This window comes from Papio anubis, chromosome 3 (assembly GCF_008728515.1).
Source record: "Papio anubis isolate 15944 chromosome 3, Panubis1.0, whole genome shotgun sequence".
Lineage (NCBI taxonomy): Eukaryota > Metazoa > Chordata > Mammalia > Primates > Cercopithecidae > Papio > Papio anubis.
In genome coordinates this window covers 183,001,968-183,017,957 of record NC_044978.1, presented here as the reverse complement: position 1 = coordinate 183,017,957, position 15,990 = coordinate 183,001,968, and the positions used below count along the sequence as shown (strand labels likewise).

General features: G+C 54.6%; 1 protein-coding gene and 1 non-coding gene across 2 annotated transcripts in view; both read right to left on the bottom strand.

Annotated features, from left to right (window-relative positions):
• Window positions 1-52: 52 nt before the first annotated feature.
• The window catches only part of NELFA (negative elongation factor complex member A), a 28,819-nt gene continuing 12,881 nt past the window's right edge, over window positions 53-15,990 (bottom strand). Inside the window, exons 2-11 of the mRNA XM_009201229.3 lie at window positions 9,807-9,978; window positions 7,199-7,360; window positions 5,094-5,183; window positions 3,550-3,680; window positions 3,392-3,461; window positions 3,052-3,140; window positions 2,089-2,200; window positions 1,158-1,423; window positions 906-1,005; window positions 53-808 (exon numbers count right to left, since the gene is read on the bottom strand). Of these exons, the coding sequence (XP_009199493.1) occupies window positions 624-808; window positions 906-1,005; window positions 1,158-1,423; window positions 2,089-2,200; window positions 3,052-3,140; window positions 3,392-3,461; window positions 3,550-3,680; window positions 5,094-5,183; window positions 7,199-7,360; window positions 9,807-9,978 (1,377 nt within the window). The 3' untranslated portion in view covers window positions 53-623. The remainder of the gene's footprint in view (window positions 809-905; window positions 1,006-1,157; window positions 1,424-2,088; window positions 2,201-3,051; window positions 3,141-3,391; window positions 3,462-3,549; window positions 3,681-5,093; window positions 5,184-7,198; window positions 7,361-9,806; window positions 9,979-15,990) is intronic.
• Window positions 9,237-9,329, bottom strand: TRNAY-GUA. Its single transcript has 2 exons — window positions 9,293-9,329; window positions 9,237-9,272 (listed from the first exon to the last, which is right to left on the bottom strand). It is a non-coding gene; the product is annotated as a tRNA-Tyr (tRNA).

The window sequence follows — 15,990 nt, the reverse complement described above, 5'->3', positions numbered from 1 at the left end:
GGGAGGGACTGGGTCCCCGGAGCAGGGAGGACAAGCTGGCCCCAAACACAGCTATGGTGGCTTTCTTTAGAAAAGCTAAACTTTAATGGTTCAGATAGTTTTACAATGAAAATAGGTACCCAAATACTGTCTTAAATGTCCACAACTGTACAAAAGATGAATACAAAACTCCCAGGCAGGCACTGGCAGGGGACAAGGCCTGCCGTCTCCCACACTCTGGTGTGGTCAGGTGTCCCTGCCCCACCCCCAGTACCACCGTGCCAAGGGCACTGCCCCAGCGAGGAAAATAGAAAAGATTTTAAAAAGTAAGAGGCTAACAGGCAGAGCTGTCACTAAAATTAGGAAGTTGTAACTTTTTTGGTTAATTTACTACATTCAAAAATGGAACGTTGAGTCCAAAAAGTGTCTTAAATCACACAAAAAGGAACCCATATTAAAAATTTAAAAATAAGCCCAAAACACCCCAGAGAAATGCATCTAGAACTTAAAACAGGCTGGGTCAGCAGCAGGGCGGTGGCTGGGGGACCTCGTGGGCCAGGTGTCCGCTGTCTGGTTAATTTAAGCCGGCAAAGCCATCGTCCCTTGGAGCCCCCAAGTGAGGGCCAGCTGTGAGGCAGGTGGCCCTAGGACACGTTGGTCATGGGCTTGTACTTCTTGAAGCGTGTCCACTGACCCGTGGCATAGTTCATCTCGAACACTGTGTCCACCAGCATGGTTGTGCTGCCCTGGCCATCCGCCTTGGGCAGGTCCTCCGTGTGCTCGCTCAGCTTGATCTGGATCACGTCCCCCTGCTCCTGGCATGGGTTCTCTGCAGAGAGCAGGAGCTTCTGGGTGGGTGTCTGGGGCCAAAGAGCCCGCCCCCCACCCGGCCCGGTGCACCCCCAGACCCTGCCTAATGAACACACCTCGGGAGCCAGCCATGAAGCCCAGGATGAGGGCCTTCTCGGGCCGTGTCACTTTGTTGGCCGTCTTGAACATCTCCTGGGCAGCGAACATCTGCTCTCTCTACAGCGGGGAGAGGGGTGTGGGTACCAGGGCCCCACCAGGACCACCTCCTGCATCCCCCTGCAGGCACTGTGGCACCCCCATGCCACAGCAGGTGACCAGGGCCATACCACCTACCTGGTGGCCTGTGGGCCCCGCCGGGGTACACCTACCGTGAGGGACAGGTTCTTCTTAGGCTGCTGCTGGGCAGAGGCCTGGGTCTGCGGGGCCACCATGGCAACCGGGGGTGTCTGAGTGGTAGGGGCGACAGCCGGAGGTGTGGTGGGTGTCAGAGGCGAGGTGGGCGCTGCAGGCGTGGGTGTGGCAGGGCTCAGGCCGCTGTTGTACATGGGTGCCCGCTGCTTGAACTGCGCTGGCAGCGTAGGGCTCGGGGTGCTGGGCTCCTCTGGTGGGCGGCTGGCTTCTCGGGAGGACGGGGCTGCAGGTAGACCGGGGCCTGGTGAGGGGGCTGGACCCCTACCCTGTTCTCAAACCCTAGTGCTCCTGGAGGTGACAGGCTCAGCTCCCCTTCTCTGTCCTGCTGCCCTCTGACGAGAACTCCCTGTGGCCCCCAGCCAGGGCACAGGCCCAGAAGCCCCAGTCAGAGGAGCAAGGCCAGTGGTCTCAGGCCTTTCCAGACCCGCAGGTAACATGTCTGGACTCTGGCCAGCTGCTGGCCTGCAGCGGGTCCCCATACCGCAGGCACTGGTGGGAAGAGAGGAAGGCTGTATCCTCAAGCCCCTGGGGCCCAGGACCTGGCCTGAGGTGCTGTGAGCCTGGCAGTGCCCTCCATCTAGGGGGGATGGCCCTCGGATCCCCTCCCGGCTACCCAGCAACAACAGTTGGGTCACCTGGCAGAAGACCCTTGCCAGCCCCATCCCCTTCCTGCGGTGTCCTGGGGCAGCTGTCTGTGCCCAGGACGGGCAGGGCAGGGCAAAGAGCTGGTTTGTATCGTGGAGCTCAAGCTGACAAGCAGGGCATCTGCCTCGGGTGGGGGACAACAGAGATGCAGGAGTGGGAACCGCAGCCCTGGCAGCGCCCATGGGCAAGGCCACGTCCTGGTGGGCAGCTCAGCTGGTTCCAGACTGGGGCCAGCAGACTCACCTGGGGGCGTCTCGGAGCTGGGGATGTAGGAGGAGGCGGGAACCACGCTGGGCGTAGAGGGAAGGTAGCTCGTGGAGGGCAGCGCAGGCTCACTGTTCAGGGACCCAAGTTTCTGGAACACAGAGTTTAAGGTTTCTCCCAGAAGAGGCCATGCTTCCGGCATGTGCTAACTCACGGCCCGACCTGGAGCTCCACCGCCACAAGCTGTGGCCCCCGCCCCAAGCTACAGCAGGAAGGCGGGGGCCACTCTCCAGAGCTCCCTGGGCTGGGCAAAGGGACCCCTGGCTCCTGGTGCCCCAGCAGAGTTGGGGACTGAGCGGCTCCTGTGTAGGAGAGGGGAGGGGTTGGGGAGCCCAAACTGCCCATCTCTGAGGACAGAAGTGATGCTTTTTCTTACCATGAAGCATTGATATAAAAGGAAGAGGCTCGTGTAAAGAAACCCCAGACGCGCAGCGACGGGAAGGAAGGAGCTTCTTATCCCCAAGTGACCCTGCAGTGTGGCCTCCTCCAGGCCCTGGCCTCAGACGACCCACTGTAGCCTCTGTGCACCTGCCGCGCCCCATGGCTGCCTCCTACCCGCAGGCAGGGCCTGGTCTCCAGGACACCGAGGCCTCTGACCACCCAGCACCCCCACAGGCCTGTCCTGTGCCCATTCACGGCCACCTGCAAGGCAGGTTCCACCAGTCCTGCCTGACAGGGGACACTGAGGCACAGGGGTGAGGAGGACTCCCCCAGCAGCCCATCCAGCAAGCGTGGGGCAGGTTCCCGCTCGGAGCCTGAGTTGGATGCCCATGTCAGGATGCGGCCCACACTGCCTCTCATATACACATATATGCATAAATACAAACCGCACACATATGTACATACACATATTATCCAATAGAACACACTAGAGTGGCCACAATCGGAACAAGAAGGGCACCTGCAGCGGTGCCAGACGTGGGGTGCTGCCCTGAGCCCTACCTGTGTGGACACCAGACCGGCCGCGTAGTCCGGGGTGGCGTTCTCCACCACAGTTTCCTCCTTGGCTGGCTTCTCCACCACCTCCGCATCTGTGGACAAAACAGGCGTCCTCACCAGTGCCCAGGTGCGTCTGCAGGCTCAGCTCGGGGCAGCAACAGGGAAGCAAACAGCTTCCCAGGAGAGGCCGCCAAGGAGCGAGGAGAAAAGCAGGCGCCCGCCCACAGAAGAGGAGCCTCACAGGGGCACAGCCCTGCCCGCTGAGCGTGGACACGCCCCACCCCACCTGGGCAGGGCCCACAGGGACCCCCACTGCCGCCTCCACGCAGGCCCCAATCCCCACCGAGAGTCTTCCTTCTCCTCTTCGCCTCTCGGCCAGCACCGACCATATCCAGCTCAGAGATGTCCAGCAGCTGCCAAGACAAGCACAGCCCTGCCTTAGTGACAGCACCAGGGCACGGCAGGTCTCAGGGCGCCACACGAGCTGGGGGACGGGCCCACCTTCACACCCCGTTCTTTCCTCAGCAGCGTCCTGGAAGGCGGGATGGGGGTCCGGTTCCCCGTGGGGCTGAAGACGCTGGGCGCCGTGGGGCTTCTGAAGGGCGCCTGCTTCGGGATGCCTTTGAGTGGGGCTGGAGGACGACAGCAACTGTCAGGGCCAGCAGCAGGGACCGGCAAACATCCTCCACCCCCTCTGAGCCCAGAACATCCCACCCCTTCTAGGCTAGCGCTGCAGTGGGGAAGGGCCAAATCCCTGGCGGGCAGCGGGCAGGACCCCCAGAATCCCAGACCTCAGGGAGCAGGGGAGTGCCTGGAGCCACAACCTCACACTTTGCCAAGACACCAAAGACAGCGGCACCCCAGCCCAGCCACAGGATCTCACCCGGTGGAGTCTCTCACCAGCATGGGGGGCTGAGCTCTGGCTCCTTCCTGTGCCTCCACAGGCAGGGGCGCGAAGCCAGGCGCCTGGGCTCAAGGACTGCCCTCCCAAGCCTTGTCCTCCTGTCCCGAGGACGCTCCTGAGGCCTACGCCATTACCCACCAGTGCCCACACACACCCTCCAGGGCATGCATGGCTCTCATGGTGCCAGGACCGGAGAGAGGGTGCCCGGCAGACCATGCCGTTAGCACACTGGGACAGGCTGGACACACTGCTCAACAGCTGGCCCACCCTCCCTGGCACAGCAGGTGCAGCCCCAGCCCTGGGATGCCCGGTTGGGGTGGAAAGACAAGGGTCTGCTCCAGGCGGGGCAGAGGAGAGCAAGGTGGAACCTTGGCTGCGGTGGGCAGGAATGTGACCTGGGGATGGCCCCCCCACGCAGGGACAACAGTCAGCAGACCCAAGATGCCTTCTACTAGGTCCCATGTGAACACTGTGGAATTATGGGAGCCCAAATAAACTAAGCCAGGCTGGTCCGGGGGCTGCATGGAGGGTGCCTGCAAGGCTGCCCTTTCAGCACCACCCATCTGCAAGTTCACCCAGCTGTCTCAGCACAGGACGGCACCCATCCTGCCCTCTGGCCCCCAGGTCACTATCCAGCACCCTCTGGGGTGAGTATGCCCTGCTATGGTTCCCAGGGGCACGCCGTATTCCTGTGATCAGGGTCCATTCTGCTTAAGCTCACACCCGGCCCTGAGAGCACAAATGAGGAAGGGCAGATGGAGGGGTGCAGGGGCGGCGGAACACGGTCACGCCCTCCCTGCGGAGCCTCCCAGGGACACTCGGAACCCAAGAGCAGCACTTGGGGCTGAGAACCCGAGCTGGGAAGGCCGAAAGCTGCTGCCGACAGCAGAGAAGCAGGGGCCAATGCTGTCCTCCGATCCCGGCCTTCCTGTCTCAGCACCCACGCACCCTCCCAGGGCGCTCCCCAAGGGGAGAAGCTGGTACAACTGCCCCGGCGCCTTCGCTTTCCCGCGCGCTCCCAACACGGCTGCCTGGGGGTCATTCACATGCACCACCTCCCCAACAGGGAGCCGAGTCTCCAGGTCAAGCTCTTAGCTCTGCCCTAAAAGCAAGGCTCGCGGCACCGGGGTGGGGGCCTTACTGGTGGTGTCCATCTTCCGCAGCAGCCCCCGGCCCTTGGCGTGGAAGGGCACCCCGGCGCTCCGCTTCAGCTGCTGGGCGGTCTCCGTGGCTGGAAGGAAGAGGTCACATGTGTCAGGGATCCTCAGAGCGAGAGCTCTTGGCCCTTGTAAACGCATCTCTGTCAAGCGGATTCATCCGACGGCCTGAGCCGTGAACACTGCATTCTCTCTAATGAGCAGCTGTTTCGAGCAGGGCCTGACACCAGCTCGCACATTACAACAAGTCAGAAACTCACTCAGGTGAGCAAGTTTCGGGAGCTGGGTGGCTGTGGCTGCACCTCCCAGGACCCCACGGCAGGGGGAAGCAGCAGAGAAGGAGTTGAGGGACCTCACTAGCCCACTCCGACGACCCGGGCCTCCCCCTGGCTCAGTGGGAGCGCCGTCCTCGCTGAGGGTCAGCAGGCATGGTCTAGACACAAAAATATGAGGAAGAAATAAACGAAGAGATTTTCCTGACTTGGTTCAGTGAGGCTGAAGGGTCAGGGGACACTGAGTGCCCAAAGCAGAGCCTGAGGCCGCTGCTGGCCTCCAAAAGGGATGCGTTCCACTGTGGGGTGGGGCCCAAGGGGCCAGCAGAGTCCTTCATGGGCTACCCGGTGTCCCTGGGGCTGCACGGAGCCTCCTGGACAGCGCTGGGCCCCGGCTGCTGCCTGTTCCAGCCAAGACCCATGCACGGCTGCTGTCAGCCTTTTATTTGGATTCTCTAGAAACGGGGTATTGATGTACATTATAAATATTCATTCTGTAACCATTCAAAATAAAATGATTTTATTGTAATCTTTGTCGTGCTTTGGGAAAACATTAAATGAAATGATTAAATATCTTTCAAGTCAAATTGAGATCACTGGCCACTCAAGAAGGTAGCAACGTGACAGTAAGGACGGTGCCCCTCCAGCCATTCACAACGGCACCCATTGTGCCCAACAGCGGGACTCAGCTGGCACAGAGTTCATTTGGTAACAGAGATTAGAGATGCCTTAACCTAAAATTCTGAAGTTTTTGATTTCTTTCTTTTTTTTTTTTTTGAGATGCTGTTTTGTCCTTGTTGCCCAGGCTGGAGTGCAATCTCAGCTCGCTGCAACCTCCGCCTCCCAGGTTCAAGCGATTCTCCTGCCTCAGCCTCCCTAGCAACTGGGATTACAGGCCTGCACCACCATGCCTGGCTAATTTTTGTATTTTTCATAGAGATGGGGTTTCACCATGTTGGCCAAGCTGGTCTTGAATTCCTGACCTCAGGTGATCTGCTGGCCTTGGCCTTCCAAAGCGCTGGGATTACGTAAGCCACCACGCCTGTCTTAAATTCTGAAGTTTTTAAAGCATGTTTTCAGAACACAAAGTTTAATATAGTGATAAATAAACTTCTAACAAAAAACTTTGGCCGGGCGTGGTGGCTCACGCCTGTAATCCCAGCACTTTGGGAGGCCGACGCGGGCGGATCACGAGGTCAGGAGATCGAGACCATCCTGGTTAACACGGTGACACCCCGTCTCCACTAAAAATACAAAAAATTAGCCCGGCGTGGTGGCAGGCGCCTGTAGTCCCAGCTCCTCGGGAGGCTGAAGCAGGAGAATGGCCTGAACCCGGGAGGCGGAGCTTGCAGTGAGCCGAACTCGTGCCACTGCACTCCAGCCTGGGCGATAGAGCAAGACTGTCTCAAAAAAAAAAAAAAAACCTTCAGGCAGAACTTTATCTTTTTTTTTTTTGAGACAGGGTCTCACTCTCACCCAGGATGGAGTGTAGTGGTGTGATCATAGCTCACTGTAGCCTCAGCCTCGCAGGCTCAGGTGATCCTCCTACCTCAGCCTCCCAAGTAGCCGGGAGCACAGGCACGCCACCACCATGCCTCGCTATTTTTTTGCTATTTTTGGTAGAGATAGGGTTTCTTGGCTGGTCTCAAATTCCTGGGCTCAAACGACCCACCTGCCCCAGCCTCCCAACAGGGGTGAGCCACCATGCCCGGCCCAGAGCGCTATCTTGAAGGGGCAGTCTTGGTTCCTTAGAACCTAAAGAAACCTATGAGTGGAAACGACACAGACAAGGCCCGATGGCGGCCGTGGCCACTCACACTTCTGCAGCAGCTCCGCCCGCAGCGTGGCGCTCTTGGGTTTCCGCTTCAACTGAAAATGCTTCACCGGCGGCGTGAGGGGTCCCGCGAGGGTTGTCAGGGCGTTTTTGTTCAAGTACTGGCACTCCAGTGGCAGCATGGCAGACGCTTCACACTCGCCCACTGCGCGGTAAGAACCACACGACGGTTAGGGCGCCCAGGCCACAGAGCTCCCCGCTGAGAGGAGCTGGTGGCTGCCCGGCCCCACACCCTCCTCGGCGAGGGTTAGGTCATGGGAGCTGCAGCTGTTTTCCAGTCCCCGAGAGACTGACTCCCCACGGCTCCAGCAGAACACCCAGGAGCGTTTTCAGAACAGGAACGCCTGAGAGGTGGACGTGCCTCAAGAGGGCTGCAAACTGGAAAAAGTCTGGCACCGCGGATATTGAGAACCACAAGTGGACATAGTACAGTGATTCCCAGAGGGCTCCAGGCACTTCTAGAACATAAAATGTTAACGGGTCCCATCCCCACATAAGAAGGACCTCCCATCTGGGGCTTCTCTCTTCCCATCCCCAAGGGTAACCAGGCCGGTGGTCTCTCCTGGAATCCCAGCCCTCATCCAAACTGCCCACATCCATTTCCTCAGTCCGCATGGTCACCCAGGGTTCAGAGCCCGGGAACTGCCCCACAGGGACAGGCAACCTCCCACCTGAACTGGCTACGTGTCCCGCCTGGAGAAAAAGCACAGGCAGGCAGATGAGAGTTCACCGCCCTCGGCCTTCCTGCCTGCGGGACACTCCTGAGAGACACCAGCGGGGGGTGGGGTGGGGTGGACCTGTCCAGGCCACTGCTCCAGAGGCACCTGCGTGGTGTGTGTGCTCTCACAGGTGGGCAGAGGTGCCACCTGCAGGGGGGTGGCCAGGAGGGCCCCTGCAGGAGTGTGCAGCCTCGATGTCTCCATCCCACAACCCTGTCTCTCTGGGTGCTGCCCTTGAAGGAGCTGGGCACAACGTCTGGGCTCTGAGGAACCAGTGGCAATTGTCCAAAGCAGGAGAGAACCTCAGAGAAGCACAAGCATCCCATCAACACACGTTCTTCAAAACCACCTACAAATTGTTTTTTCTTTTTTTAACAGATACGTTCTTGGCCGGGCGCGGTGGCTCACGTCTGTAATCCCAGCACTGTTGGAGGCTGAGGCGGGTGGATCACGAGGTCAGGAGATTGACGCCATCCTGGCTAACACGGTGAAACCCCGTCTCTACTAAAAATACAAAAAAATCAGCTGGGCGTGGTGGTGGGCGCCTGTGGTCCCAGCTACTCAGGAGGCTGAGGCAGGAGAATGGCATGAACCTGGGAGGTGGAGCTTGCAGTGAGCTGAGATCGCGCCACTGTACTCCAGCCTGGGTGACAGAGTGAGACTCCGTCTCAAAAAAAAAAAAAAAAGATACGTTCTCACTGTGTTACCCAGGCTGGAGTGCAGTGGCACGATCATGGCTCACTGCAGCCTTGGCCTCCCAGGCTCAAGTGAGCCTCCCTTCTCAGCCTCCCAAGTACCTGGCAGGACAGGCGCGTGCCACCACGCCCAGCTGATTTTTATTTTTTGTAGAAATGGGTTCTTGCTATGTTTCCCAGGCTGGTCTTGAACTCCTGGGCTCAAGTAATCTGCCCACCTCAGCCTCCCAAAGTGCTAGGGTTACAGGAGAGAGCCACGGAGCCTAGCCTTGCGAATATTTTCTTTTCTTTTTCTTTTTTTTTTTTTGAGACGGAGTCTCACTCTGTGGCCCAGGCTGGAGTGCAGTGGCGAGATCTCGGCTCACTGCAAGCTCCGCCTCCCGGGTTCATGCCATTCTCCTGCCTCAGCCTCCCGAGTAACTGGAACTACAGGCGCCTGCCACTTCGCCTGGCTAGTTTTTTTTTGTATTTTTTAGTAGAGACGGGGTTTCACTGTGTTAGCCAGGATGGTCTCGATCTCCTGACCTCGTGATCTGCCCGTCTCGGCCTCCCAAAGTGCTGGGATTACAGGCTTGAGCCACCGAGCCCGGCCAAAACCGCACTTGTCTCCTTCGAACCGGAATCGAACCAGCGACCTAAGGATGTCTCCTGCTGAGGAAGTAGCTACAGTCCTCCGCTCTACCAGCTGAGCTATCGAAGGGACTATATTTTCTAAGCAATTTTCAGTTCACATTTAAACAACTGAATTGCTGATATTTTCAACATGCATTTCTGAGCATGTACTCTGGGCCAGGGAATGTTCTGGGCCCTAGAATCTAGGATCTGCAGATACAACCTGAATGGGCAAAGCCCCTGCCCTCATGGAGCCAACCAGGAAGAGACCGCGAGTGGCGCTGACACCACCCCCCGCCGACCCCGCCCCCTGCCGACCCCGCCCCCCGCTGACACCGCAGCAGCCAGGATGGGGCCTGTGGGTTGTTTTGAGTTTGTTTTCAAAGATGGCAAAAAGCCAGGCAGCAGCTTACACGGGAGGAAGGTGTGTACATAGTTAATATTTTAGGAACCAGGACACATGGAAAAATGTAACAGTCTAAAAATCAAATTCATTTCAGAAAAAAACTTTTCAAGAAAGATCCATTTCCCTCCTCCCAACATGAATTAAAGCCACACAACATACCCTTTTCTCTAAGTTCTCCCAAAATATCCTGAACATTGGGATTCTGCTCCTCAAGCTCCAGGTTAAGTGAGCCCGTGTCCGGAAAGGACTTCAGGATGTCGGCGACCATGAGCACCCAGGGGTCCGAGTCGAGGCTGGCGAGTTGGATGATCTCCACCAGGGCGCCCTTCATCTGTAAGACAGGATGTGGCCAGTGCCACCGTGCCCTTGCCCACTTCCGAGCCCACTCCCTGCTGAGCTTCTGAATGGGCACTGGGCAGTGGCAGGGCTCTCTGGCAGTCTCCCCCAACACTTCCTCCTGAGGGCTCTCCTTCCTCTGAGCCCCCGGCCTCACCCCAGGGCCATCTTGCTTCCCTGAGCTGCCACAGCCACTGCCAGGTTGCAAGGCCCGGCATCTGGTGCCCCCCTGGCAGCCTCCCACCTCCCAGCAGCACCCAGTCTGCTGGGCTTGCTCTCCCCCACCGGTGTGCAGATGCAAGAAAACCTGAAGGCTGAGATGCCGGGGCCACCACCGCCCCCACAGAAAGCCTGCCAGTGGGGCATCCTGGGGATGACGGGCGTACAGCAGGTAGGTGCCCGGCACAGCAGAGCACAGGAGCAGGGTGGAGTCACCTGCCACAGGGGCTGTGTGCCCAGGCAGCAGGGGGTGGGGCCTGGGCAGCACCCGTGCCAGCTGAGCTGGTCAGCCTAGTCACCATCTGGGCAGGGATGGCCACCTCCAGGTCTGGACGGCGCTGGGAGGTGGCGTGCATGGAGGCTGGAGGTGGCCCCAGGACCTGGAGTGAGGCCAGGGCCTTTGGGAGGCCATGGGCGATGTGGGTGGAGGAAGCAGGTGCACCCCACGCTCCCTCAATGCCTGGGAGGCCAGATCCATCCACATCAGGGCCTGCTTCAGCCACATAAACCCCCTCCCACAAGGAAACGCAGAGAACCAGGCCGTGGCGTGCCTGTGCCTCTGCCACGGGTCCACTGGGCTGCTCACAGCGTGAGACGACTGGGCTGGCAGGAGCTGGGGTTGAACAACAGCGCCCTGCCCTGTCCGGACGCCAGGGCTGAAACCCCAGCACAACGCATTCCTGACACCCACTCCCTGTGTCAGGCGCCAGAGACCTGTACTAAGAGGGCTGCGGCCACCACGTCCCCGCGAGCACCACCTCCTGGTGGCCTCTGAGTGGGAGGACCTTCCAAAGCTTCCCCTCAGACCTCACTGTCCTCATGGGCTTCCTGCCTGGAGGGAAGTTGGCTCGAGGGGCAGAGGTCAGAGGTCGTGCCAGGGGAGCCTGCCTGCTGCCAAGCCCCCCTGCATCTGCCCTGCAGGACACCCAGCTGCCCTCAGGAGTCAGGAACCTCCGCGTGGCCCAGCCCTTCTGTTCCTTGGGCATTAGGGAGGGTGTTGCCTCGGCCTCTGACCCTATGCCCCCAGCCCTCACTCCCGACGCCCACCCGAGTTCAGGGAACAGCGCACGCTGCTGGAGAAGATGCCACGTGGCTGCAGGAGGCGCTGCGCACACAGTGACTCTGGCAGCCGCACAGCCCCACTGTTCCCAGCCAGTGCTGCCTCCTCACAGCAGCCCCAGGGAAACCCTATGCCTGCCAAGAGGCAAGTGGGCGGTAAAGATAAAAAAAAGTCGGGGATGTTAATTTAAAACAAAAAGGACCACTGTTATGGAGTAAATGTTTTCTCTCTCCAAAATGCGTATGTTGAAGACTGTCTTACTCTACTTGGACATCTGTTAGAAAATGCTCGGCTTTCCCGGGTGCGGTGGCTCACGCCTGTAATCCCAGCACTTTGGGAGGCAGAGATGAACGGATCACGAGGTCAGGAGTTGGAGACCAGACCACCCAACATGGTGAAACCCTGTCTCTACTAAAAATACAAAATTAGCCAGGCGTGGTGGTGCATTCCGTAATCCCAACTACTCAGGAGGCTGACGCAGGGGAATCGCTTGAACCCAGGAGGCAGAGGTTGTGGTGAGCCAAGACCATGCCATTGCACTCCAGCCTGGGCAACAAGAGCGAAACTCCATCTCAAAAAAGAAAAAAAAAAAGAAAAAAGAAAAAAAAGAAAGATAATGCTTGGCTTACACACAACAGAAATTTACTTCTCATGGTTCTGGAGGTGCAGAGTCCAAGATCAGTCAAGGCGCTGGCAGATTCCCTGCCTGGTGGGGGCCCCTTCCGGCTTCATGGAAGGTGCCTTTTGCTGGTGGAAGGGGGAACGAGCTCCTGGGGCCTTTTTTTTTTTGAGACAGAGTCTCGCTGTTGTCACTCAGGCTGGAGTGCAATGACAGGATCTCAGCTCACTGCAACCTCCGCCTCCCCAGTCCCAGAGATTCTCCTGCCTCGTTTTCCCACGGTGCTGGGAATCCAGGCGCCACCACCATGCCCAGCCCGGGCCTATGCTGTGAGGTCTGTAATTCTTAGAGAGCAGGGGCCCTGACTCACTTCTGTACCCTTTACTGAATAAACTATCACATCATTAAAATCTCTCTTCCTCGTCCCTGGTATAAAGGACTGCTATTTACTAAGCTTTTAAGAGGGACAGGGTCGGGTATAGTGGCTCACACCTGTGCTTCCAGCTACTCGGGAGGCTGAGGTAGGAGGATCATTTGAGCCCAGAGGTTCGAGGCTGTAGTGAACAAAGATGGCACTACTCCACTCCAGCCTGAGCAACAGAGCAAGATTTCATTTCTTAAAAAAATTAAAAATTGGCTGGGCACAGGGCTCATGCCTGTAATCCCAGCACTCTGGGAGGCTGAGGCGGGTAGATCACTTGAGGCCAGGAGTTCAAGATCAGCCTGTCCAACATGGCGAAACCCTGTCTCTACTGAAAATACAAAAATTAGCCAAGCATGGTGGTGCACTCCTGGAATCCCAGCTACTGGGGAGGGTGAGGCAGGAGAATCGCTTGAACCTGGGAGGTGGAGATTGTGGTGAGCCAAGATGGCGCCAATGCACTCCAGCCTGGGTGACAGAGTAAGACTCTGTCTAAAAAAAAAAAATAAAACACACATTACAAAACCAGTGAACTGGTTGCAGAATTTCATTCAGAAACACAAGTTGTAGCAGATGCCATGTATAAGGTTAACCTTATGTGTCAACTTGACTGGGCCATGGGGTACCTGGACAGTTAGTCCCTCGTGATTCTAGATGTGTCTGTGAGGATGTTTCTACATGAGACTAACATCTGAATTGTACTGAGGCAGAGGGCCCTCCCTCCTGTTGAGTGGGTCTCATCCAATCAACTGGAAACCAAAGCAGAACAAAAATGCCGAGGAAGGGGAACTCCTGCCCGTCTGAGATGGAAGATTGGTCTTCTCCAGCCTTCAGACTCAGGCTGGAACATCAGCTCTTCCTGGGTCTCGAGTCTAAGGGCTTACATCACTGGCTGTCCTGGTGTGTGTGCATGTGTGCGTCTGTATACCCTCCTGGTTCTGTCTCTCTGGAGAATCCGGCCCGATACACTGTGGAACACATCCAGCCCCGTCATCTATTCTAGTCACCCTGTATCTATGGTCTTATGTAGAAAAGTTTAATTTTCAGAATGATATCCCTAAGGTACCAGACCCCTAAATAAATGAAAAAAGAAAACTAAGATAGCTAAATTAGAATGTCTTATAAACCTTTTTTTAAATACCAAGAAAATAAATAAAAATATTTTTCAGAGAAGTAAATTACCCAGAATGGCCTAGTCCTTTCACAGTCTAGTTAAATGAAGTCTTTATCACAATTTCTTGAAATACATAAGGACAAAGTCCAAGAAAAATACATATAAAATAAAGTTGGTATACTTACATTAATATTAGATAGAAGCAGATTTTAAGAACAAAACGTTACTAAATACACAGATCTCTATGTAAAGATCCAAGGTTGAGTTCACATGGTAACTATAACAACTATAAACTTGGATGCACCTAGTAACACAGCCCCAAGATATATACAGCATAAGCTGAGAAGGAAAAATAGAAAAATCCATAATCATAATGGGGAGATCAACAAATCCTCTTCTCACTGATTTTTTTTTTTTTATTTAAATCAAGCTGCACATGCCTGTGATACTTGGGAGGCTGAGGAGTTTGAGTCCAGCCTGGGCAACATAGTAAGACACCACACCTTTAAAACAACAGTAAGAACAGAATAGATTTGTACAACATGATTATAGAAATTTGGCCTAATGAACATCCACTGAGCAATGGATCTCAAAACTAGAGAATATATGTGATTCGCAAGCTTACTTGCAACATTTACAAAAACTGACCATATATTTTGCCATTAAGCAAATCTTAAATTTCAAACAACTAAAATAATATAAACCATATTCTCTGACAAGAGCTCAATACAGCTAGAAATTAATAATAAAAACAAAACTAAAATCTCTTCCCCTCCAATGTAGGAAAATTAAGAAACATTTCTAAATTACACTGGGATCAGTGAAGAACTTATTGAAATTTAAAAATATTTTTTTTGGCCGGGCGCGGTGGCTCAAGCCTGTAATCCCAGCACTTTGGGAGGCCGAGACGGGCAGATCACGAGGTCAGGAGATCGAGACCATCCTGGCTAACAAGGTGAAACCCCGTCTCTACTAAAAAAAAATACAAAAAACTAGCCGGGTGAGGTGGCGGGCGCCTGTAGTCCCAGCTACTCGGGAGGCTGAGGCAGGAGAATGGCGTGAACCCGGGAGGCGGAGCTTGCAGTGAGCTGAGATCTGGCCACTGCACTCCAGCCTGGGCGACAGAGCGAGACTCCGTCTCAAAAAAAATAAAAAATAAAAAATAAAAATAAAAATAAAAATAAAAATATTTTTGACTTGATACAGTTGTGACTATCAAAACTTGTGGGATGTAGCTAACACTGTAATTAGAAGAAAATTAGTGCAAAAATTAGTGAAACAGAAAGCAAAGATCAACAAAACCAGAAGCTGGTACTTTGAAAATTCTTATAAAATCAACAAACATCTGATGAGATGGATCAAGGGGGAAAAAATAAGAAATAATCACTACACATGCTTTTGACATTTACAAAGAAGATGTTGGGCTGGTCATGTTGGCCCGTGCCTGTAATCCCAGAAATTTGGGCAGCCGAGGCAGGTGGATCACTTGAGGTCAAGAGCTTGAGACCAGACTGGCCAACGTGGCAAAAGCCCGTCTCTAGTAAAAATATGAAAATTAGCCGGGCATGGTGGTGCACGTTTGTGATCCCAGTTACTCAGGAGGCTGAAACACGAGAATTGTTGAGCCTGGAAGGTGGAGGTTGCAGTGAGCCAAGATCACACCATGGCACTCCAGCCTCGATGACAGAAGGGTATTTGAGACACTCTCTCTACAAAAAATAAAAAAAAAAGAAAAGTAGGCAGGTATGGTGGTGCATGCCTGTAGTCTTAGCTGCTCACCAGGTTGAGGAAGGAGGATCACCTGAGCTTAGGAGTTTAAGGTTACAGTGAGTTATGATCACATCACTCTCACTCCAGCCTGGGTGACAGTGACACTATGCATTAAAACAAGCAAACAAACAAAACTCATAAAAACAAAAATCAATACCGAAAAATCCTCCCACAAAGTAAATTTCAGGTCCAGAAGGCTTCATTACCAAGTTCTACCAAATATTTAGGAAGAAATCACTCCATTAGTAAACAAACTTTCCAAAGAAAAAGAAAAGACCAGATACGTTACAAATCTTTTTTTAAGGGTAGCATAACCCCAATACCAAAATCCAACAAAGACAGTCTGGGTAAGTAAAACTACAGGTCAATCTCACCCAAGAACAAAGATACAATACAAAATCCCTATACAAAACCTCAGGATGATATAATCCAACAACATAAAATGACCAATTTAGGTTTACCTCAGGAATGCAAGGTTGGTTTATAATTAAAGGTATTTTGTTAATGTGGTGAATTACATGTCAATAGATATTTAAGCATTTGATAAAATTTAAAGTTCCCTTGTGTTCATACCCACTAGGATGGCTACATCAAAAAGATAACAAATGTTGGCAAGGATGTGAGAGACTGAACACTCAAAAATCACTATGGAGAATGTAAGATGGTGTAGCCACTAACATCCTATACAGGAGCGATCCTACTGGCATCAGGTTGGTGCCCCTCGAGGTCAGAGGTCCCAGAAGAAGGAGCAGGAGCCCATCTTTGCTGTTCTCCAGCCTCCTTTAGTGACACCTCCAGGCACGG